At 43.2% G+C, this 24,623-nt stretch overlaps 2 protein-coding genes across 5 annotated transcripts; one reads left to right on the top strand and one right to left on the bottom strand.

The window, feature by feature from the left end:
- Positions 1-2,071: 2,071 nt before the first annotated feature.
- Positions 2,072-11,702, bottom strand: COQ6 (coenzyme Q6, monooxygenase; the record flags this gene model as incomplete). 4 transcript variants are annotated; one of them, XM_084239572.1, is made up of 12 exons in its annotated part: positions 2,072-2,101; positions 2,516-2,682; positions 2,852-2,967; positions 3,047-3,249; positions 4,142-4,249; positions 4,460-4,522; positions 4,603-4,710; positions 5,348-5,478; positions 7,375-7,498; positions 7,783-7,841; positions 8,629-8,763; positions 11,411-11,702. In XM_084239572.1, the coding sequence occupies 12 exons, from the start codon at positions 11,568-11,570 to the stop codon at positions 2,072-2,074; spliced, it is 1,404 nt and encodes a 467-aa protein (XP_084095698.1). The 4 variants fall into 4 exon arrangements, with proteins under 4 accessions (XP_084095698.1, XP_084095699.1, XP_084095700.1 ...); XM_084239573.1 differs by lacking the exon at positions 4,142-4,249; XM_084239574.1 differs by lacking the exons at positions 5,348-5,478; positions 7,375-7,498.
- Positions 11,703-11,905: 203 nt separating this feature from the next.
- FAM161B (FAM161 centrosomal protein B) lies at positions 11,906-23,054 on the top strand (the record flags this gene model as incomplete). Its single annotated transcript, XM_084241326.1, has 9 exons — positions 11,906-11,959; positions 14,304-14,620; positions 15,372-15,922; positions 17,782-18,128; positions 18,574-18,701; positions 20,160-20,324; positions 20,565-20,664; positions 22,008-22,150; positions 22,916-23,054. 9 exons carry the CDS (start codon positions 11,906-11,908, stop codon positions 23,052-23,054), a joined length of 1,944 nt encoding a protein of 647 aa, XP_084097452.1.
- Between the last annotated feature and the right edge of the window lie 1,569 nt (positions 23,055-24,623).

The raw sequence follows: 24,623 nt of genomic DNA, 5'->3' as shown, positions 1-24,623 counted from the left end.
ATTGTTTTCCAACCTTTTACTATCTTTTGTGTTTAAATGTGTTCCCTGGAGACAGCAGAAGGTTGGATTTTGTTTTTTAATCTTGCCTACTATGGTCTTTTTATTAGTAAGTTTAATCCATTTAGAGTTAATATTGATAGGTTGGCATCTGTATTTGCCATTTTGCTTGTCTTTTTTGTGATTTTATTCCTCACTTTATTCTGTTCTTCTTGATCATTCCTGTTGGTTTTTTGGAGTGGGGAGTTAGTTATAATGAATGTCTGGAATTTTTGTCTGTCTGAGGTGGTCATTTTTGCTTCATAAAGGAGAATTTTGCAGGGTATTCTTGGTTGCCATTTGCTGTCTTAAAGTTTGTAGAATATGTTCCTCCATTCTCTTCTTGCCCGTAGTGTTTCTTTGAGAAGTCTGAGGCTAACCTGATTGATTTTCCCTTATAAGTTATCTGTTTCTTCCCCCTTGCCAGTTTCATTATTTTTCCTTGTCTTGGACTCTTGCAAGCTTTACTATTATGTGTCTTGCTGTAGTTTTCCTTTTTCTAACAGAGGCCAATGTCCTTCAGCAGACTCTTGTCATCCCAAATATGTTCAGAGCTCTTGAGTAGGTACATTATAACACCAGAAATATATCCATATATTCTAGTAACCTTGACTAGAACATCTGAAGAATGAACTACTTTAGGAGAAATCTGGAATGAGAATTTTTCTTAGAAAAAAAGATGACTTTCTGTCCCCCTTTGTGTTCCTTTTGGGTCTCATATTAAGGGGGCCTACGAAGTCTGAGAATTTTAAGTTTCCTTTCTGTTAATATGTCTATGTACTTCAAATACTTGTGATCACAAAATGGATGTTGAGTGTGTTATATGAAAAACATTCTGGTTATGGAGGTCCTTGCAAGGTGTGCCTTAAAATTCTTCATGTTTAGGCCTGATTTTGTTTGCATACTTTTGAGGGTCCATACCTTTGTTTGCATACTTTTGTTTGCACACTCTTTACCTGGGCTACCTTTCCAATTTTGGATGAAAGATGACATTGTTTTCCCCTACAGTAACTTTCTGGACTGTGCTGGTAGTCAACACAGCTTTTGTCATTAGCTGCCATCCTTGATTCTAGGCACATTTTCCCAAAAATCCAGGAAGGTTTATAACACTGTCACTTTTTTATTCTGGTATCATAAATTTTCCACATTTTCTCTAAAAGCTCCCCTGTGGTAACAAATAATTTTCTTCAAAAATTATTCCCCAAAATAGCTTAGCTTGATGCAGAAAGACTGTTTCTTCTCGTTTTATCTTTAAATCAGATTTTTGGCAAGATGTGTAAAAAAAAACAAGATGTCTCTTAAAGACATATCTCTGGTATTGTGAAGTGAGCTCTTTTAAAAAACCCACACCAAACCACCACCACCAGGGAGCCACCAGACATGAACAAATTTGCTGCTAATCAGATTTCCCCCTTTAACCTGGTTCCTGAGTGTTTTAAAACTGTGCAATGAAATTATTTATTGTTTTATTACCAGACAGTAGTATCCCAGAGAGGAACCATAAGTAAAACTGAAATCTGGTGCTATGACGAGAAACAACTAGCATTAATAAGATCTGATTTTCTTTTCAGTAAATCCAGTGTACCTGTAACAAAAGTTTATGCTATTTATGCTTAATTTGCAGTTTGTTATTAATTTTAAAATAATAATTGATGACATTGTTATAATTGCTAATTCTTTATCAAAATATCTGTGTAAGTTTATGACCAGCTTAAAAAAAAATTATATACATCTTCTCTTTAGAAAGGGTTAACAAGTGAAAAAGCAAAAAGCGAATGAGACAGTACCCCAGTGACTTTTGTTTTAGTAATAAAAAGCTCTTTTCAACCAAATCATGATTATGCTCCTTTGGAGTTTCTTCCTGGCTTGGTTGATTCCCCCTCTTAAGTTACTATTTATTATTTGGGCTCCAAAGGCATGTTAAAGATTATAATAGAAAAGTCTAATATAAATTTATTAAATTAAATCTGGAAAATATGTGATGGTCTTAGGAAAGGATGTTCTCTTTTCATCAACATAACCACCAGAGGAGCACTCATTTGCTTGCAAAGGCCATAATCTGTTCCTAGAGAAAAACAAAACAGAGTAAGTGATATTCTGACACTTTAAGGTGTGAGGGCAAGTGAAGAAGAAAATACTTTGATTAAAGCAAAAGCTTAGCAGAAGTCTCAGATATTCTGCCCAGGAGTCGCTCCAAAGTGTTTTTAAAAGGAAATTTCTCAGGAAAGAGCTGGCCAACCAACAAAAGGAGGTTAAGCACATCTTCAAAAGTCCCTATACACTATTTTAAGCTCTTTCTTATATAAAGTTATTGCATAGAAGTGGGTTCTAGAACCAATAAGCCTAGCAAGGACTTTTTTCCTTAAAACCCCTGGGGAAGGTAGACAAGATAATTTTATAGCCAAGAAAATTCAAAGAAATTAAGAGTCACAGGCAGGTCGTTCCTCAGTAAGCAAAAAAAGAGCCGTAAGTGTCTTACTTTGAGTGGTGATACTGCATTTGTGGCCTGCAAGCCCCATGTCCTGAGCAGCACAAGTGGAGTGGCCCTGGTGGAATAGAGCCTTTTGAGGAGGTCAGTAGCAGCCAGAAGAGCAATGTTGTGACGCTGTCTGTCTGTTTCATAACCTGTGAGGTGGCTCATGGAACCTGGAGTAAAGAGGAATGTTACATCCTTAATCCAACAGTAATGCTCCTCTCCTAGCAAAAAGGGTACATTTATGTTCACCACATCTGGCTATTAAGGGTCATTTCAGGGTCCTGATCTTCACTAACTACATGAGTTCTGGACACCTCTCTAAGGTACCTCAATCCTTACCCAAGTCCTTCCCACTGAAGGCTGCAGTACTGAGGTGCTGAAGCAAACTGGAGACATCCCCAAAGCCCATGTTGACACCTTGTCCTGCAAGTGGATGGACTCTGTGGGCTGCATCCCTAAGAACAGAGCACAGTTCAGGTGTGGCTTCCAGCAGCAAGAGAAGAGGGGAGCGGCCTCGCTCTCTTCTTAACTTACCCAATGAGAGCCAGGCGAGGCCGCACGTACTCAGCAGCATGTCCCAACCCGAGAGGAAACAACACTCGGCTTTTGGCATCGACCCTGGCCACACTTGGGGGCAGCTGGCGAGCTGAGACCTTAGTAGGCTTCAGAAAGTCAAAGGCATATTGCAGCATGGAGCCAGCTGAGTCGATGAAGTCCGTGTGGTTAGCATCACTCCACTGAGGAGCACCAGCCACAAAATAACACAAAGTAAACTTTCATCAGTGACTAGCAGGGAGTTAAAGTTCAACAAGGAAACACATGATAACCAAAGCCAAGGGTAATGCTACCTGACATGTCTAAACTGATGGAGGACAAGTGACAAGCCCTTCAAACAAATGCAACTTCCCATCAGGTTTTAGCATCAAGCCAAAATGCCCTGGCCTAACCTACAGGATTCACCTTTTACTGTCCCACCCTCAATAACATGCATCAGTCACAGTGAGCTATTATTGTACAACGTTCTCTAGACTCCAGGACTCACTTCTGCTTACAATGTCTCTCACTTCCAGTTCATCAGGACAACCCATCAGAGCATTCAGAAACCGTCACCTCTTTTTGTATACTTTCCTCCAAACCCTCATGTGTGCATTGTCCTGCTTTATGCTCCCACAGCATCCCAGGCATACTTCTACCACTGCACTGAAATTGTCATTTATGTGTCTTTCTCACTCAACTGACTGTGAGTTTCCTGAACTGTCATTTGTCTATGTCCAGAGCCATCTACATACACATAGTTATTGCTGAGTAGATGCACTATAAAGGCCCATGCCATGAATATATGCAAAATGCCCACTGATCTTTGCAGTCACTGTACTATGTTCAGTTCCTTGATTATTCTTGGTTCCTACAGAGCAGTGGACTATAAGCACTTCAGTATACACCAGGGTGAAATCATTAGTGAGGTGGTAGAAGTTGATAGTTACAAGCAGAGATGCGAATTAAAAATACACATGTAACTGTGAGCTATAGTTACAGAGGGGCAGCCGTTTGGTTATTTTTCTTTAGTCAAAACCCCCTTTCTGTATCTATCCCCACAACCAATCACCAGCTGGACAAGCTGATACTCACAAAGGCAGAGTTGATGGCATCCACAAACTCTTCCTCATCCATGCTCACCAACTCTGCTGCATGTTTGTGGGACGTGGACCAAACCAAGGAACTTAAGGTGTCTGAGAGCTGTGTCAAAACAAGGACATTAACACCGAGGGCAAAAACTTTTGCTCTTGGGAGTTCTTCAGCATAAATTAGGAAGATAAGGGGAAACAAAGCTAGCCTGGACATACTTCCCTGAAACCAGAGAAAGACTAAGAAAGTGATGTCCTAAGTGAGGAGGGATGGACGTTTAAGCAGAATAGCCAGAAGGATTTCTTACGAAGGATTTCTTACCGGGAGCAAAGCAATGGGCCCAGAGGGAAGAAATCGCTGCCAAGCAACATTGTTTTCTGTGGCCTATGGTAGAGAAGAATGCTTGTGAGTTACCTACTACTGATTAAACATAAGCACGGTCCCCAGTGGGCTCAGGATCTTACCTCTGATAAATGCAGAGTAGCTACCACAGCAGACTGGTCATAGTTCCAGCTAACATTCTGGATCCCAGCAGCCTGTCGTACTCTGGAGTTGTGACCATCTGCACCAATCTGCATGGAGACAAGAACCTGTTCAGTTGTATAACTGCTTAAAAAATGAAACTTTTCCAGAAGTCTGCCTTTTCCTGTAGTTCCAACTGCTAGCAAACCTATCTGTGGCAGGCAACTCCAAGTCCCCAGAGGTAGCCCTATGTGAGCCCAGCCTTAGTTAACAGGTTAAAGTTAGACATCTGAATCAAAAGCTGGCAGCCATTGGTTAAACTCAAATTCTCTTACTATCTGAAGTAGAAAACATTAAAGAAAGTTTGGATATGAGGCAGGCAGTGGAGTTGAATAATCCTGATTTAAGGTTAGGAATGGCTGCCATGGAGAGAGAAAACAGATGAGCAAAGAGAGAAAAAAATGGGAGATGCAAGGGGATGAGTGACCACAGGACTCCCGACAGGAAAAGCAGCCTCGATTTGACATGGTTCCTGCCCTTCTGGGTCCAGCAATCCTTTGCTTCCTGTACAAGATTTACAAGCCCATTTAAGACCACTGAGCTGACTTGAAGGGTACTGGTCCTTATACCAAGTGCCTTGCCTAAAATTAACTTCAACAGTAACTTAGATCTGAAACTAGAAGCCCTAGAATCCAGGATAAGATGTGAATATGCAAAACCCCTGGCAAAATAAGAATCTTCAACTACCAACAATTTGGTCTGGAGGGTGCTGCCATCACCTAGGGTAATGTGAACCCAAGGGCTGGAGTCTGCCATGGGGAATGGATAAGGCCAGGTATAGCCGACTGCTTTGCTCTTGTAGAGAACTGTCACTCGGTCTGGAGAGGTCAGAAAAGAAAAAGCAGAACATTAGAAAGGCGGCTCACACAGGCTGAGAAATATTTTGTCACTAAACCTGAGGTTTCAGGACAGCTCTCTCTTGTCATCCACTCCTAAACAAGAAAGTAAGAGCTAAAACATAACTCTAGTAATCGATGCTATGGTATGAGAGCTGACATATCAGAGAGCTGTAGGGATGAATCAGTGTAAAGAAATCCAAATATTTAAGCTCTCACTAAACTTATCAGCTGCACCAGGCACTATGTCACTCTCTCTTTCTATCCTCAAGCTCCCGCTTCTCCAGTTTCACTTATGAGCCCACGTGTGCTTCCAGAGTAGTGGGTGGGGACACCGTGGGCTCAAAAAAATTCTAGATTTCATATGATTTTTCCTCCCACTGAAAATCATTTTACTTTTCTGATCATAAAAATGGTACATTCAAAATATGAACAACAAAGAAAGGTTTAAAAGCTGGGAATTGTCACCTTTAATCATACCACTCAGAGACAACAGGTAAAGCCTTATTGCACAGCCTTCCTAAGTGTTTATATGCATACTTCTGCCCCCACACACAAGTGGGGTCACAAATATTAGGGACATGTTTCTAAGTGACTAAATCTAAATTATTTTTATAAAAGCTGCATGGACATTCATTACCTGGATTAACTATCTCACATCAAAGAACACTTAAGATGCTTCCAATTTTTCTTTCTAGAACAACCCCGAGTTATTTGCAAATCATGTATCTAATAAAGAATACATCTGCAGAATATATAAAGAATTCTGATATTTCAAAAAAAAAAAAAAGAAAAAATCTAATTTTAAAATGGGCAAAAGATTTTGAATACGTATTTCCCCAATGAAGATATACAAATAGTCAACAAGCACATGAAAAGATGTTCAATGTTATTGGTCATTAGGGAAATACAATCAAAGCTGTAAGATGAGACTATTTCATGCTATTAGGATGGCTGCAATATTTTTAAAAAGGAAATGACACAGGGCCTCCCCTGGTGGCGCAGCGGTTGAGCGCTGGGCTGCAAGGCTGCCCACAGCCTCTGCAACGCCGGTTCAATCCCCGGCCACCGGCGAGGGTCCCACAAAAAAAAAAAAAAAAAAAAAGGGAAATGACACATGTTGGTGAGGATGTGGAGAAATTAGAACCTTCATATTGTTGGTGAAAAGTGAAAGAGTGCCGTTTCGCTGGAAAGCAGCTTGGCAATTTCCGAAAATGTTAAACACAGAATTACTCTATGACCCAGCAATCCCACTCCTAAATATCAACCCACGAGAAAAGAAAACATGTCCACACAAGAACTTGTACATAAATGTTCAGAGCATCATTCACAATTATCCAAAAGCAGAAACCCAAATGTCCATCAACTGATGAGTGGATAAGGACAAAAGGGTGTGTTCACATAAGGAAACACAAGGCAGCAGTAATGAAGAATGGAGTATTGATCAGATCACTACATGAAGGACTCTCAAAAATATGTTCAGTGAGAGAAGTCAGATACAAATGAATATGTATTGCACAATCTCTCTATAATGGTAAGACCCAATATACAGAAACAACAGGGTTGAGGGTGGGGAAAGGGAAAGTTTCCTTTTGAAGTGATGGAAATGTTCTAAAATGATACCGTGATGGTAATAATGATGCAACTCTATATATATATTAACAAAAGTGTACTTAAATGGGTGAATTTTATGGTATATAAAATTGTGCCTGAATAAAGTTGCACACAAGACAAAACAAAACCACACTGCGATAACCATCAGAGGGTTTCTTTGTGGTGGACAGTCAAGATCTGTAAAAGGGATCCCTTCTTCCAATAAGTCCTAGGATAATTTTAAAGCAAGTCTCCTCAAGCGTGTGAAAGAAATGGATGCCTCACCTGACATGGCGTCCAGCTGCTTAGTGAGAGCATGCATGATGACATCGTTCTCCACGATATAGCCCATGTCATCTAAGTTATCCTTATCAAACATTATCAGGGCCTCTGAGCAGGCATCCCATACCTGGAAACACAAAAGGAAAGTTTGTGTCACCCAAGGAACAGGAAGCATTACTCCAGTGAGAAGCTGACTAATGCTCTCCCAAGTGATGGATCAGAAAATCTGTCAGCCACTCTGGTAAGAGACATACAGTGAGAAGAAAATTCTCAGGAATGCTTCCCCCCCGACTACCTTATACTGAGTATGAACTTTGCCAGTTCGTCCCATATTCACAGAAAACTCGGAGAATGTGCACTTCAGTATCTTAATGTAACCAAAATATCTCGCCAAAAGTGATAAGGAAGCACCTGCATTCGCCGAAATGCTCTGTATCTCATGTTGCAGATGTGGTTCCAGGCACCAAAACCTATAAAAGAAAGGATCTGTAGACCAGAGTGACCTCATGGAACCTACATCCCCCTCCTAGGCTGCCCTCCCTTCACTGTGTTTAAGTTAGAGGTAGTGTCAGTCTTCCCCCAATAATAAACAAATACCTTTCACTTCTGCCCTGTTTAGTGGTAGGAGTCAAACTACTCTTTCTCTGGTTCTAGATTACATAGCATGAAAAAAGATCCAGCTTTCATGATTAAAAGCTCAAATCACATTAAAATAGTGGAAATAAAAAAATGAAAACAAACCCAAATTATCCTTCATTTTTTCTCAAGCTACTGAAGTTACAAACTCTCTAGATACTATTTTTATTATTTTTTTGTCTTGTAACTCCTCTTGGCACTGAACAGATACATTATGTGCCAAATATATTTTGAGCATAAAGTGGGAAACCAAACAAAGTCCCTATCCTGCTGTTTGTATGATAGTTGGGAAAATAGGCAATAAAAAAACATATATAATATATGTCCGGTAGTAGTTGCAGAGCTTGATTATACAGTTTCTGTTCCACAAATTCATAATGACCCAACATCACAAACAAAAATCTGCATTCTGGACCCATATGACCCAAAAATGTCTTCCTCTGACTAGGACCTGACACATTTCAGGGATCATCTTCAACTATGTACCAGACTAGCAACCCCACCCCCACTCCTCATCCTCTGTAGGCTCCTTTCCCATGAGGAGCTCTATTGACTGCCCTGTGGACACACTGGAAAGTCAAGAGATAGGAGACAGGTTCTATGAGTAGATCTTCAACTCACTGCTGAGAAGGGTTGCAGAGCCAGGGGATATGGAGCTGACTCTGTTGCTGTAAGTTTCTGGCAATTTCTCCAATACTTTCCTTGGACCTGCCTCTAGCAACAGGATTTTCTTGTCATGAAAGTGAATATCATAGCCTTAAAAAAAAAAAAAAAAAAGGCTATATTATATATCATTAGGAAAGGTCAGAATTTGTTCCCTTTCTCATTTCTAAGAGAAACAACAAATTACCTAATTCCTTCATCCTTAGGGTACAAATTTCTCACAAGGCACCCAAAAAGGAAACACCACATAGAGTCCTAAGCAATAACATACCACCACTGCAGCCAGGCAACCCGCCCCACACACAAAAGTGAGGCTTCTCCAGACTGCCCAACACCTGCCATGGACAATAACGAGCCAATAAAATGTCCTACAAAAGCAAGCATGATGTTTAAAAGGAAGGCTGTAATCACTACACACCAGATATTTTCAATCTTCAAAGTATTAAGTCACTAAAAGTTATAAATCCTGTTCAACAAAAAATGGATTTAATAAGCAAAATTCCTGAGGCCTCAAGACTAAATCAAGGATAAAAAATTAATACATAAAACAAAAGGGGGGTCAAGAAACACATCAATTATGCCGACCCATCTAGACTTAAGGCATCTGCAGAGAGAAGGAGAAAGGGGACTTGGGTGACTACAGAGTAGATGCAGTCCCTCAGTGTCTGAAGTCACAGGAGAAAGATAAGTGGTGAGTTGTGGCCACCACCAAAAGAAGGAAAATGTGTTAGGATTACAAAAGAATTGACAGTATAGGATTTACCTAGTGATGGTGAAAGAAAACCCACAAACCTTTATGCTCTTTTTCTTCATATTTTGGACTCTAAATGAAAAGAGGCACCAAAGAGTGTGAAAAGCAGCCCCCCCCCAGAGCACCTGCACTAAGTGGCATCAGGGCAGGCCCACACTCGTTGCACAGGACAGCAGCCACCCGACGCCAACACCCACCTGTCCCCTCCATGGAAGGGGCTACCTGCTCAAGCCTCACCTCCCAGCCGTTGAGACCACCGCAGTTCTCCCTCCAGGACAGGACAGTTGGCTTGTTCCTCTAGAGGAGCTTTCGCTTTGTCCTTCCTTTTATTTACAAATCCTTCTCCTTTGCTAGATTCTAAATTCCTTGGGGGCAGAGATCATTTCTTATATCCCTAGCAACAAATGTTATAGCTCCTCAATCCATAAAATATGTCTTAATGTCTTAACAGAGAGACCAAGAAACTAACAGAATTAGATTTCCAAACATTATAAAAATATAGCCAGGTTCAGTATCATTTTTAGTTACTTAATGTAACATTTTGTAAAACTCATTCCAGGAAAAAATACTAGAGAATACAATTTACAGATAACAACATGAGAGGAAAACATAGATGTTTCAAGCCTGAAATGCAAACTAGTTATGCATGAAAAAGAGAAGAATCAAGGAAAACATAAATTGACTTATGGGGAAATATAAAGAGCCCACTGGAAAGTCCTCACTTTTAAAGTGGCTGCTTAAGTGGATGCTGAAATGAAAAAGGTCCATCGCATATAAACTATTGACAATGAATATCCTTTGAGTTGCATGCTGTGCCAACCAAGAACAAGCATTGTACTTGATGCAACAGTAGAAAACAGCCCTGCACCAGTCCTGCCGAGAGAAAGCTGAGAGGATTCCACCCAAGTACAAAGTCTCCATCCATATTGTTCCGTCTCAGTAATTTTACAGGAAAACAGCAGTGGCTTGCTCACTGGATAGGTTGTCTGAAAGATTCCCCAGCCCTCCAGATTGTCACTTTCATACTATTTTTTTTTTATTTTCATACTTTGACATTCAGTATTTTCTCTGACCATTTTTAGGAAATGAGCCAGCATGTGAATGCTGAGATTTAGTAGAGCAGTGATTCTCAAAACCCGGGGTGCCCTTGACCCATGACTTTGCTTTTGCAAATTTCAACAGTGAATTCTATATTGTAACTGTCTGTTTAAAGTCAATTCTGACTTAAGAATTTGTACTTCCATGGAGGACACAGGATAATAAGCACCTGTAATTTGGAATTTGCAATATAAGAGAAAGCACTGCTGCTTTCCCCTCTTGGTGGGGTTGGGGGAAGAGGGTGAGAAAAAGAACAAAATAAGAAGGAAATCAAGTAATGCAAAGAGGGTAACAAAACACCAAACACGGAAGTTTTACTAAGACTGGCAAACCTTTCGGATAGTATCATAAGGGATTGCCTTAAAAGCTAACAGGTGAAGTCAAGACAAAGCAATTAAGCTCTTCTCAGGATTTCTCATTCTCAAAGCAGGTCGCCAGATCTTGCGCACCCAGGGCCAGAAGTATTTATTCAAAATTTAGGCTCCTGGGTGCTACCTGGACAATCAGTCAGTCACCTGGAATCTTCTTTTTAAAAGTATGTCCCATAAACTGGCACAATGATTACCTTTGCGAATTGCATAGCTAAACTGTATGCTTTAAAATGTAGCATGCAAATTATCTCAAAAAGTAGTTTTAAAACCTCTTATCCCTAAGACGCAATGCTTTCTAAGTGTGCCCATAATTAACCCTGGGAAGGTCTGTTTCCCACAGCGCTGGTATGACTCCTAAGGCCCCTCCCACTTTTGACCCCTTTGAACCCCAAAGACTCAAACGCTCCCTCTGGGGCAGCTGTGGGCAGGAATGGACCACGTGGTCCGCAGCTGGGGTACTGGGGGTGTCCCTCGGTCCTCATAACTCTCCACTGCCCAGCTCCCCTGGGTATGCGCTTACCCAAGGCACAGGCCATGGCAGCTCCGACCAGGCCTCCGCCCGACACCACCACATCATAGACGGTGTCTGCCGAGTGGTCGGACCACCGCCGGCGGGAGCCCAGAGGAGTTCTGCGAGAAGCTGCAGCACCGTACCGGCTCCCAAGCAGCCAGGCCGCCATGCTGCCGACCCGCGCCTAGCCTGGAGGCGCGCAGGGCAGACCTTGGGAAGCACTTCCGGAGCACGGCCCGCCAATCACTGCTACCGGAAGTCCCGGCCCCGGAGCCGGAAATAGAACGCCAGAGGAAATAGACCAATAAGAAAAAGGTTCTTGGGCGGGACGGGCTAGAGGGTGCACGGGGAATGGGTCATGAATCGGCCTGGGAGCCAACCAGAAACCCAAACTGCAAAGGGGCGGTGCCCGGCCCGACAGCGAGCTCCGCCGCCGCAGCGCCTGCCGCTGTCCCCAGCCCCTGCAGCTGTCCGCGCCGCCTCCGGCTCTGTCCCGCCGAGAAGATGACAGTGGGGAGGCCTGCGGGAGCCTCTGGCAGCTCTCAGTGTAGCCATCCGGTAAGGAGAGAAAGGAAAGGGGAGGGATCGGGACTGCGGCACGGGAAAGGCGAGCCCAAGAAAAATGTTTGACGTTGCCTTGGAGACAGACGGCAGGGGCGTGTCTTGGAGGGGCGTGGAACTAAAACCCGCTGCTTTTCGGAACCACTCCTTGAGCCTGACGTCAGGCTCTTCATAGAATCGTAGCAGTGGGCTTCAGTTTTCGCTTATCCCCTCAACTCCTCTAGGGCTAATAGTACGATTGTTGTCTCCATTTTGTAGAAGAGAAACTGAGGCACCGAGAGATACTAAATTTGCCCCCAAATCCATGCCGACAGATTGGTGGTTGCTTAGGGCTGGTGGAGTTAGAGGGTGTGCTGGGGGAGAGTTGAAAGGGTGAAGGAAATAAGGAGTGACTGCTGGAGGGTGTGGGGCTTTTTGGGGGGGATGATTAAAATGATCCAAAATTGATTGTGGTGCACAATTGTATGGTTGCACAATTCTGCGGCTACCCTAGAACCTAATGAATTGGATACTTGTTAAATGGATTGTATGACTTGTGTGTGGATTCAATCTCGTATCATTTTTTAAAAGAAATTTCCCCAAGGGCCTCCCCTGGTCGCGCAGCGGTTGAGCGCTGGGCTGCGAAGCTGCCCACAGCCTCTGCAGCACCCGTTCCATCCCCGGTTCCATCCCCGGCCACCGGCGAGGGTCCCACATGGCGCGCAGACCTCTCCTGCCGCGCCCGCTGCTTCCCTCAGCAGTGTACTTCATCGGTCTGTCTGTTCAGTTCCCCACTCTGGCTCTGGTGAATTCTCTCACCCTCCCGCGCTTCTGACTGTACCCAGTGCTTATATAAATAAATAAATAAAAATCTTTAAAAAAAAAAAAAAAAAAAGAAATTTCCCCAAGATCACACATGCACAGTAGCAGAGTCAGAGCTAGAGCACATGCATACCTCTGACTCAGAATCCAGCGTTCTTTCTAGCATTAGAACTGGACCTCGGAGAACCCAGTAAAACCATTACCAAGTGTCACTGCTTCCCAACTGGTTTCCAGCTAGTCACTCATCGTCCGCAGTGTCATCCTGGCCCCACACCTGTGTAAGGCAATCTTGTGACACTGTGCTCCAGCCAGAGACTCACCAAGAGTCAAATTCGTTCCTGCTTCAAGGCCTTTGCATTTGCTGTTCCTTGAACCAGAAACCTTCTTACCCCTGATCTTTAGCAAGGCTGACATTTCATCAGTCAGAATTCCTCCAACCCTGAGAAAGCACAAATCAGCTCAGACCTGAGAAAGTGTAATTCAGACTGTAACAGGTAAAACCAGCAGTAGGATCAGCAAAGTGTTTCTTACAAGGCCACACTGTACCTGCAAAATTACTCCAGACCCCTCTAATACTTGCTTATCAATTACTGGTGGAGCCCCACTTTGTTCTTGTAACCTTTTGAATAAAAATTGCTCACTCACTAAACTGCTATTAGTGGTAGCATTCACCCAGAATTGATTCTGCTTCCCTAGCCTCTCTCAGAATCATTCATGACAAATCAACCCTAGAAAAAGGCCCCCTCTATCCCCCACCCTGCCAACTTTTCCTACATTTTCCATAGCGGACTGTAGCAAATTAATAAACCTAAATATGATTATAAGCACATTCCTAATGGTGTTTATTTGATGGGCTTTTAGCAAAGGAAAAGTTTCCCATAGCCACTCCCATCACTATATAGTCAATTTTATGACTTTGAGTTAATTTGTTATCATCTTATATTGTCTGTCTCCCTTCACTAGAATGGAAGCTTCACGAGAGTAGGTACCTTGTCTTATTCTCAGTCTAATGCTCAGTATGCATTAGGCACACAATAAATAGTGAATGAAGTGTTAAATTCAGTCGAGTTTCTCACTTTCTAGACATTGCCCTTTCAGCCAGACCACATTTTCTTTTCTGTTATCCATTCCTAATGACGAAGTGGAAATTAGCTAGACTCTGAGGAAAGCAGTGGATGCAGGGAAAGGACAACTGGCAATAAGCAGGTAAAACCATACAGGGCAGGGCCCAGAATGTGGCTAGGGCCATGGGAAAGGTTCCTGGAGTGCCAGGGGAAGAATGATTGGGCCAGAGTAGGTGCTCTGTAAAAGTTCACCACACTGCATGCACCAACTTTAGCTCTTTGCTTCCCTGTCCTGCCCTTCAACAAAGCACACTCCATTTGCCAATTTGTGAAATTTCTTCAGAGCAAGAAACACATTTTCCTTGTCCTCCATATCCCCTAATATTCTAAAGTTTATTCAGGGTGAAATTAATAGTTATGTTTTGAATAAATTTGAAATTATAGTTTGATCCATAGTCTACTGTATTTTGTCTTAGATATTTCCCCCCAAATCCTCCTCAGACACGGAGGCAGAAGAGGAGCTATCTGGAGATGGACTGGTGTTGCCTCGGGCTGGCAAACTTGATGAGTTCCTCAGCCTGGAGGAGACAGATTCTGTTTCTGACTCAGTTGGGAGCTTTTTCGAGACCCTGCAGGTACTACAGCAGAAGGGCCAGTGGTCCCTGTTGGAATCCCTCTACCTGTCTGATCCAGACAGTGATGAAAACCTCTCTGAAGATGATGAGGACCTGGAGAGTTTCTTCCAAGACAAAGGCAGGGGGAAGCCACGGGTCCAGTCCCTCGCGTCTCTGAGGTAAAACACTGCAGCTCAGTTGCTGCCTCACTGCATCATTCTGGCCAAGTCACATCCTAACTCTGGGCCTCTTCTTCTGTAAGGCAAAGACCACTTCTGCAAGTTGCCACTCACCCAGATTCCAGCTAAGAATCAGCTTTCCCATCCACACATGTGTTCTGATTCCCACCCAGCAGTCCTAAGTCACTCTGAGTAATGCTTAGTCACCTAAACACTGGGACCGATTAAGGGATGTTTCCTGAACACACCGCCTCCTGACAGCCAGGTATAGCTACCCTGGCTAAACCCAGTTATGTGCATGTACATTTAATATTTACTTTCTTCTCCCAATACCCTGAAAGCAGATACGACTTTCACTATTCTACACATGAAAAAGTTGAGGTTCTGAGAGAACCTTGCCCAAGATCACACAGCTGGTAACTACATGAAGTAAGATTTCAATCTGGGTCTGATGCTAAAGCTCTGCTCTGCACTACATTTCCTCCCCTTTTAAAAAATTAAGAGTGCAAAGTGCAGTGCTTGGATACATTCTGAGAAGAGACTTCCCAGCAGAAGATGCAGCTAGGATGACCTGCAGGAAGGAGGGAGGCCTGGTGGAGAAAGGTATAGGCTTAGAGGCCTTTGGGACTATGATGTGAGGTTGAGAAGATGCTGTGATCTGCTAGAGGGAGGACTGGGGGTGAGTGGAGGACAGGAGCTGGGCCTCCTGGCTGCCCCATCCCCCATGCACAGACCTGCTTTCTCTCCCCAGGTATGGCTCCACGAGGCGCTGCAGCTCCCTGAGCAGCCTTCCTTCTGACACTCCCAAGATTCATTCCCAGCCATACTCAGGTTCCAGGCCTCCATCCCAGCGTAGAAGTGTCAGCTCCTGGGCATCATCCATCACTGTCCCACAGCCTTTCCGCATGACACTAAGAGAGGCCCGGAAGAAGGCCCAGTGGTTGGCCTCACCTGCCTCCTTTGAGCATGAGAGGCAGCAGGCCCAGAAACAGGGCCAGGAGGAGGCCGAGTGCCACCGGCAATTCCGGGCACAACCTGTGCCGGCCCATGTCTACCTCCCCCTCTACCAGGAGATCATGGAGCGCAAGGAGGCCCGCAGGCAGGCAGGGATCCAGAAAAGGAAAGAAGTACTCCTCTCTTCCTTGAAGCCCTTCAGCTTCCTGGAGAAGGATGAGCAAAGAAAAGAAGCTGCCCAACAGAGGGCGTTGACTGCCACAGCTAAGGCCAAGATCCCGAAGCAGAAGGCCACCAGAAAGATCCCCAAGTCCATTCTGGAGCCAGCCCTTGGGGACAAACTCCAGGGTAAAGACGTCTTTTCCACCTCAGTGCTTCCTGCCTGGGCGTATCAAGGTGCTGTGGGAATTTAGTCAGGCTCAAGGGGCAGCCTGGCTTGGAGTTGAGCTCTTGGGATAGACCTGCTAGAGGACACACTTAGGGCAGGCCACAGGGTAGTTTTGGGTCTATATACGCAATAGGAGAGTCTTGTAAGGAGTGAGGTGTGGGAGATCTGGCAGCACCCCTCACATTTGTCCCGTTCACCTCTTAGTAAGTGGATGCGAAGGTCTCTGCAGCAGTATAGGCAAGAGCAGAGAACTGATGAGATATCCTAGGACTAGTTGGGTAGTGCCACCACTAGGAAAGCTGCGACCCATCCCTCATCCTTGTGAGGGAGACATTTCAAGAACTGTAGCTCCATGAAAGGGACTGAGGCTTTACTGGCTTATTCAGTAACTGCCAGGCCCCTACCGTGTTCTAAGGTAAACAGGGAATTTGTGGACTTGGGAGTAAGACAGACAAATAATCACAAATGTAATGAGTCATTTGCAGGAGTTTAAGGGAAAAACTTGGGGACCTATGGAGCATACAGCAGAGGAAACTATCTTAGGGTGTGGTAAATGGGTGGAAAGGTCCCCAGAGAAAGTAAGCACTAAGCCTGATCCTGAAGGATCAACCATGGCTAATTTAATGAAGAGAAAGAGTGTACCAGCCAGAGCTATGGCATGGCATGGAGGTAAAGAGGAAGCTGAGCACATTCAAGGGATGGAAAAGTAGAGGATAGAGAGAAGAATGAGAAGTCACAGGCCAGACCCAGGGGAGATTTCCCTCCATATGAGAGAATCTGGACTTCATCCCAAAGGCATTGAGAAGCCACTGAAGAGTTTTAAGTAGGGTGGATCTTGACCAGACATGCAATTCAGAATATCACTCTAATTGCTGTATAGATAGTAAAAAGGAAAGAAGCAAGACAGGAGAATATTCATCATACTGGAAGCTGTTTCAACAATTCTGTTAAGAAATTATGAAACTAGGGCCACCCCTGGTGGCGCAGGCGGTTGAGCGCAGTGCTGTGAAGCTGTCTGCAGCCTCTGCAGCGCCGGTTCGATCCCGGCCAGCCGGAGAGGGTCCCACATGGCACGGCAAACCTCTCCTGTCTCACCAGCTGCTCCCCTCAGCAGTGTATTTCCTCAGGCTGCCTGTTCTCTTCCCCGCTCTGTCTCTGGTGAATCTTCTCACCCACCTGCACATTTGGCAAGTACCCCCGTTCTTGTATAAATAAATAAATAAATAAATCTTTAAAAAAAAAAAAGAAATTATGAAACTAGTAGCAGGGCAGGTGAAAAGAGGCTGTACTAGAAATTCAGTAGAAGGCAGAACTTGTGAATGATGAGTTGAGAGAGGGAGGAGTCAAGAATGGTTTGGGCAATGGATTTAGTTCAGTGGGGTGAATGGTGGGGCCGTCCTCTAAGTTAGGAAGAGCTGGGAGAGTGGGTACCTGGACCACTCTCCTGCTCCGTATCTGCCCCACATCTGAAGAAGGAACTGAAGAAAGCTAGTGAGCTAGTATAAATGGAATCTGCTTCTGCATGCTGATCAGGTCAAGGCGGTAGTATCCTGGTCAAGGCTTATTAGTGAGCTATACAGACAAAAAAAGAAAAAGCAGCAAGCTGATTTGTTGCATTTGCCTTTTTTAATGGTATGGATAATCCTATTATGCCAATTTCAGCCTTCCCACATGCCATTAACTGGCTCATAAAATTCCTGAAAAATTAACAGTTGGCTCCAACACACTATTGTTAGTATTTAAAAGAGGAAAAATTCTCCTATTTTGGCATAAAGCTTGGTCCCCTCTCACCCATCACACCTTGACTTTTTCTCCACAGAAGCAGAGCTCTTCAGGAAAATTCGCATCCAGATGAGAGCTCTGGACATGCTCCAGATGGCTTCGTCCCCCCTCACCTCCTCCAGAAGCCGGGCTGACACACAGCCCCGCACAGCCTCTCGAACCCAAGAGAAGCAGCTTGGCTTTCTGCACACTGACTTTGGATTCCAGCCTCGGGTGAATCCTTCTGTCCCCGACTATGAGGGTCTTTACAAGGCCTTCCAGAGGAGAGCTGCCAAGAGACGGGACACCAGAGAGGTGACTCGTAACAAGCCCTTCTCACTGAGAACCACCAGCCTGCGTCGCATTCAGCGGCCCTGCGATGCCACTGCCTCTGGAGAGAGGAGGGTGAGAGCCCAGGGAGCTGCAGAAGGGTCAGGTCTCAGTGGAAGGCACTTCTCCTAACATTTTTCTGACTTTCTTATAAATACCAGCTCGGTTATAAGCAAATCCACAATGCTTATAAACTTTTAAGCCCAAAAGAACGCTTCCTTTCCTTCCCTTTCTAGAGAGATTTTGTAGAACTACATCCAAGCAGGTCAGGAAGGCAGGCATTGGGATCAATTGCTGTGTCCCTATACCAGTTTGACAGAACTCTTCTCATTTGATTAAAAACTTTAGGATTGATATCCAAGTCTTGATCTGGTTACTAAACTTGAGATCACATTAACCTTGCCTAATACCAGTAGAAAAAATTAAGACTCAGTCTGACTAGCCCTACATTGAAATTGAATCCTAGTTAAAACAGAAACTAACCACCCATGCAGCAAAACCAGCCTTTGTTTCTTCTTAGGAGCCTCCACAGCTGCCTGCTACACCCCTGCCAAGGAGTCGTTCCCTGAGTGGCCTTGCTTCCCTCTCTGCCAACACCCTTCCTGTGCACATCACAGATGCCACCAGGAAGAGGGAATCTGCAGTCAGGTGAGTGGTCAGGCTGCATAAGACCTATAATGCTCAGGTTATGGTCCAAATGATGGAAACCACTCTGCTGCTGGGCCTGCTCTTCTGCATCAGAGACCTAAAGGGGAGAAGGGAATTCTCTGATCCTGACAGGAATGCCTTTGGCCCTCTGTGTGCTGGAGAACACAGCCGTCATTTGGCAAATGTCCATGGGGGACTTACTCTGTGCCAGGCCTAATGTGAATCCTGGAGATACCTGATGGAGCCCATAGTTTAACATCTAGTCAGAAATACAGAAATGCAATGAAGCAACTACCACATTTTGTAAGTACTGCAATGATGGGGGACTTAGGGTCTGTGAGGGTACTGGGCAGAACAGGGCTGCGGTCTCATAATAAATGTCTAAGGTGAAACCTGGAATAAGGAGTTAGTCAAATGCTAGAGGGAAATGTTCCAAACAGAAGAGAATGATACAGGTTATAGATGAAAGAGGAAGGAAACCATTAGGAACAGGAATTCAGAGGAGCCCGACAGCAGGTGGTAGACCTGCCACTGAGAAGATGTATTTCTTGCACAGATCTGAGATTCTCTGAGACTCACCATGGGGCACTATCTATCAACAGCAGGAGCCTTCTCATTTTTAACTTTCCCTGACCAGACTCTGTCGTCGTTGTTCTCATTGAACTGGAGTTCTGCTAAGTCTCTGAGCTTAAGTCAGTAGAAGAGACTGTGGTCTAACGAGCAACCTAGCACTGGGAGACAACTCCACACTTTCTGTGGAGCTCAGAGGAATACTTAGAACATACTTGGCTCTTTAAAATCACAACAGATATTTAAAAAATATATTTAGGATCCAAGGGATATTTCCTTTTTCCTCAAATTACACAGAACTACTAAATCAGTATCATAGAGGCCTCAGGAAGCAGAGGCTGGCCCATCTATAAAGGATCTCCACATCTGCCCACTCTCAAGAGTGGGACTTTGGGTGTCAGACATCCTGGTTCTAATCTTGGCTTTTCCGGTGGTCTGCTGGGTATTGAGCATCCTCTCTAAGGGGGTTTATACTCCTGACTACACAGGGAAATTATGAAGATTACACCTGATAATGAATATAAAACACTTGCCGGCTGCTGCACTTGGTTTAGGGTAGGAAGTGCGGCAAATGGTAGATATTAGTAAAATTTTGTTTCCAGATAGGCAAGAACTCTAAGTATTTGGCTATTTAAGTAAGAATACCTTAACTCACATGTTTTCCAGTTCAAGTAATGAACTTTTCCTTGGATAGAAAATCACTGTGTTTGCAGTGCTGGGTAGGCGGCATCTGCCAGGCATTTAATCCTAGAATCTTAATCTTTCTGAAATGGTAAATTATCCACCCCATTTGTAGAAAATGCTAAATTAATTTCTAAAGAAGTTACTAAGAATGCTGTTAAGTATGAACTCAAGTTTGTCATCTATATTCTTTTTTGCCTCCTTTAGAAATTCACTTGAAAAAAAAGACAAAGCAGATCAGAGTGCTCAGTGGTTGGAGATGCACAAAAAGAAGTGTCAAGCTATGTCTAAATCGGTGACCTTGCGAGCAAAAGCCATGGATCCTCACAAAAGCCTGGAGGAGGTATTCAAAGCAAAGCTGAAAGAGAATCGGTCAGTGTCCTCCATATGTCAAAGGGGGCCTGTTTTGGGATCCCACAGATCATTGGCCTTGAAAGCAGCAAAATAGTTATTAGGATAGACTCCTGTAATTGCCCAGAGTCAGGGGTTTTACCAGGCGTTTCTTACATTAGGAATTTATAATGTCCATGGGAATTATGCTGCTTAATTGAAATAAAGGATATTCTCAATTGCAAAAAGAAAATTCATTTTTTAAAATCTCATTAATTCTAGGAACAATGACCGTAAAAGAACAAAAGAGTATAAGAAAGAACTGGAGGAAATGAAGAAGAGAATACAAACAAGACCCTATCTCTTTGAACAAGTCACCACGGTAGAAACTACACCATTATTCATTCATTTTCTGTCTTGGAGAGGAAAATAAAGGGGAGGGTTTTTTTTTTTTAAATTATGGAAGTTTAATATCTGGGTATTAAACATTGAGACTCCGAAAGATTTTAAATTGGGCCCATTTCATTTCATGGGGTTTTCAATATAGTCTAGCTTTCAGTCAAATTAGAGTCAGAGTTAGATCCCAGACACAGTGAAAGAGTTTGGCTATGTTAGAAAGAGTATTTTTAACTTACTGCTATGACTGAAATCGTCTTCTGTCCGGAGTCACTGTATTGCTGGGATGATCTGTCTCCTGCAGGCCTGGTTATCTGGGCATCCACAGCCACTAGCACTGTGGCCACTGACATTACCAAGGCTTGGAATGCTCACAAAGCACTCCAAAAGGACTTTCCAGATTTAAGTGCCTTTCAGGCTTAAGAATCATTTTAAAATGTTCTCTAGATTTAAGGAACTTGGATTCAGTTAAGATCTCCCTAAGGAGACTCTGGAGTACTTGAACAGCCTAAGCAATACCACCATCCCAGGCAATATTTTATCCCTTTCCTCTCCAGTTTCAGACAAAAATTAGGGTTCCCTATGCCCTGGTTCCAATTCTGGGTGTTATTTCTGTCTTATAGCAAGGTGTTATCTCAGCATTTCCTAGGTGTACACTTCCAACTCCCTGACATATTGCACACATATCACATGCCTTAGAATGTCTTGGATTTACTTACCAAGCTGCACTGGTTGAAATTTCTCATGTTGACCTTTCCGTAATTTTTTCAAGCATGCTCACTCTCAAATCTCCACAGATGGGAAAAATACAAAGCATTCCATATTGACTGTACTCTTGAACATTTACGACAAAGTATGTTTTTCTGGTCCACATGAGGACTGTCTATTGTTAAGTGTTACAGTGCAGCTTATTGTCTATTTGTTACATTTTAGTGTTCCTTATGATGGTTTGGTTGCTTTATTCCATCTTTCTTTATCTTTCTTCATCTGGGCTTCACCTGGTCTTCCAAAATCTAAGTCCTTGCTTCTCAATTCCCAAATTAACAGTTGGCATCTCTGGGGAGTGTCAGAAATACAGAATTGCAGGCCCCATCTGAGTCCTACCAAATAAGAACCTGCATTTTTAACAAGATCTTCAGAAAGCGCCTATGCACTGTAAGGCTTAAAAACAAGGTTCTAAGTAATTTTCCTGCAAATCTGTATGCAACACTAATGGGTGGCCTGCAGTGAGCAAGAATGTAAGGATATGGACTAAGCAAATACATACAGATTAAGCAAGTAACTTAGAAATATCTGGAAGTTCAGCCACAGCAGATTTCCTTTTTACAGGACCTTGCCAAGAAAGAAGCAGAGCAACGGTATCGAGACACCCTGAAGCAGGCTGGGCTTGATGAAGACTTTGTGAGAACCAAGGGTCAGGGCACCCGGGCTGTGCAATGGAAGGATCAGTCAGTAGTTGATGATTGTCACAGGTAATAAGATGCTGCTATCATTATGCAGCTAATTTGCCATACCCAGTAATGCCACTGGGAAGAAACTTTAGACCAGCTGCTCATATTTTGAGGTCATAATCCTGTATTTATAGACTACTAATCCAGGGATCTCCAAGTAATACACTGGAATGTGGAAGGACCAGTGTGAATAAAGTGTAACTTTGTGTATCAGGTTTAGATTCCTTTCCTAAAATTTGAAACATCATTTTTCCAATTCCAGCAGTTATTTCCTTCAGTTTTAAAGAAAAGTCATGTATATTTTTACTTCCTATAAAACTTTCTCTAGCACTCTTCAAAAAAATAACTCCTTAGCACCATCTCCTCCACTGGTATTAAAACAAAAAGTGAGGGCCTCCCTGGTGGCACAGTGGTTGAGCACTGGGTTGCGAAGCTGCCAGCAGCCTCTGCAGCGCCAGTTGGATCCCCGGCCGCCGGGCGAGGGTCCCAGACCTCTCCTGCCGCCCACTGCTCCCCTCAGCAGTGTATCATCAGTCTGTTCCCCGCTCTGGCTCTGATGAATTCTCTCACCCTCCCGCGCTTCTGACTGTACCCAGTGCTTGTATAAATAAATAAATAAATCTTTAAAAAAAAAAAAGTGAGAAAAGCATCTATTATTCTAAATTTTAAGTGCTAGTGGCCCCTTCCTCTAATTTCTATCCCAGTTTTCCCCGCACAAAATAATGAAAATGTTAGTATTTTCTTTCATTAAAAATGTATTTCATAATGCTTTAATTTATTCTGCAGCACCCATGAAACTACAAAATTTGGCATCAGAAATCCACAGAAGGATTTAGAAGACTCTCTAGAACTGCCTACAGACCCCAAGAAAGAACTGGGGGAGCTGCCGTATGAACTGCTAGATAATCTCAAACCTCTTGCTTAATATACTTAAAATTGCTGCTTTTCAATAATAGTAAGCAGCTAACTTGGGGTTGAGTTAAGTCAGGAGGCAAAACTTGGATTTTGAGTCATGGTCTGTTGGAGAATGGGGAAATGAAAAGTTAGCAGGTAGCTGGAATGGTCTGAATAAATCAAAGTGGAGCAGCAAGGGTGGAGTGATCAAATCAAGTTCAAAGTTCTTGCCTTGTGTCTCACATTTAAGAGTAAAAAACAGGGCACATACCCAATGTGGAAACTAGTGGATCTAAGAGATAGTAGGGACTGGCGTTATAAACCCTGCTGAGTACAAGCCCAAAACTGCCAGGTCAACTGCTTTTTCAACAGAAGCCAGAAATTTGCATGCTGGTGACTAATTTAAAAACTACAAGAAAATACTGTGTGACCAAAACACCTATAGGATGACAGGATGACAGGTTTGCAACTTCTAGTTCAGTGTTTCTTTATATATATATATATATATATATATTTTTTTTTTTTTTTTTTTTTGGTATAGTGCTTAACCTCTGCACTACTGAAATTTTTGGCCAGATATCTTTGTTGGGTGTTGGGAGAAGGAACTGGCTGGTACATTGTAGGATGTTTAGCAGCATCCCTGGCCTCCACCTCATGCCAGTAAGCACCTTTTCCCCCAGTTATGACAACCAAAATTATCTCCAGATATTGCCAGGTATCCTGAGGGGAGAGGAAGAGTGGCAAAAAATGCCTTGTGTTGAAAAGTACTGCTCTCATATAAAAGGTTACAGGAAGTAAAAACTGGCATTTTAAGAATACAATTGAGGGCCTCCCCTGGTGGCCCAGAGGTTACGCGCTGGGCTACGAGGCTGCCTGCAGGATCATTCCCTGGCCGCTGGTGAGGATACCACCAAAAAAAAAAAAAAAAAAAAAAAATACAATTGACATGAGCTCGCTCTACATAGCATAGGTTGACTATGCACATCATTAACAAATTAAGACCTATAATTACTTTATTTAAAACAGCAGTTAATTATTTCCTGTTATCTGTTTAGAATGTGCCATTGTGTGTGTCAACATGAAGTTCATTTTAAACAAATTTAAAACTTCTCTGTCATGATTTTCTACTAGTAAGATCCTTGGAATACTTTCCTTCTCACCCACAATTACATAATCTCCCTCAGTAGCTGTAGAGATAGAAAAGCAATAGTGCCTGCTCTAACAAAAGTGCCTTTCTCATGTTTTTAAAATGATTTTTCTGGAAAGATCCGAAAGTAGCTGTTGTCATCACCATTTCCCCAGACTCATACACTGTCCTTTCTAGTGATAACAGAGTGATTATGTTAGTAACTATCACCTGGGTTTGCTTGTTAGAGCTATAGATGCTCACATCATGTTCCCAGACTCCTGAGCTGCATGGAATTCTAAGGGTAATTCTAAGGGTCCTATCTGAAAGGGAAAGACTAAGCTATTTTTCCTTAGTCTTCGCTTTAAGAAAATTAATTTTGTCCAAAACAAGGAGCCAAAGAACTGACTGGGCTATTCTGTTTATTTAAAGGGAAAACAATTGAAGCACTGAATCGTGATTTTTAACTTAAAA

Source organism: Talpa europaea, assembly GCF_964194135.1.
Source record: "Talpa europaea genome assembly, chromosome: 8".
Classification (NCBI taxonomy): Eukaryota; Metazoa; Chordata; class Mammalia; order Eulipotyphla; family Talpidae; genus Talpa; species Talpa europaea.
Note: the sequence above shows the minus strand (reverse complement) of the source record. Positions and strands in the feature narration are given on the sequence as shown.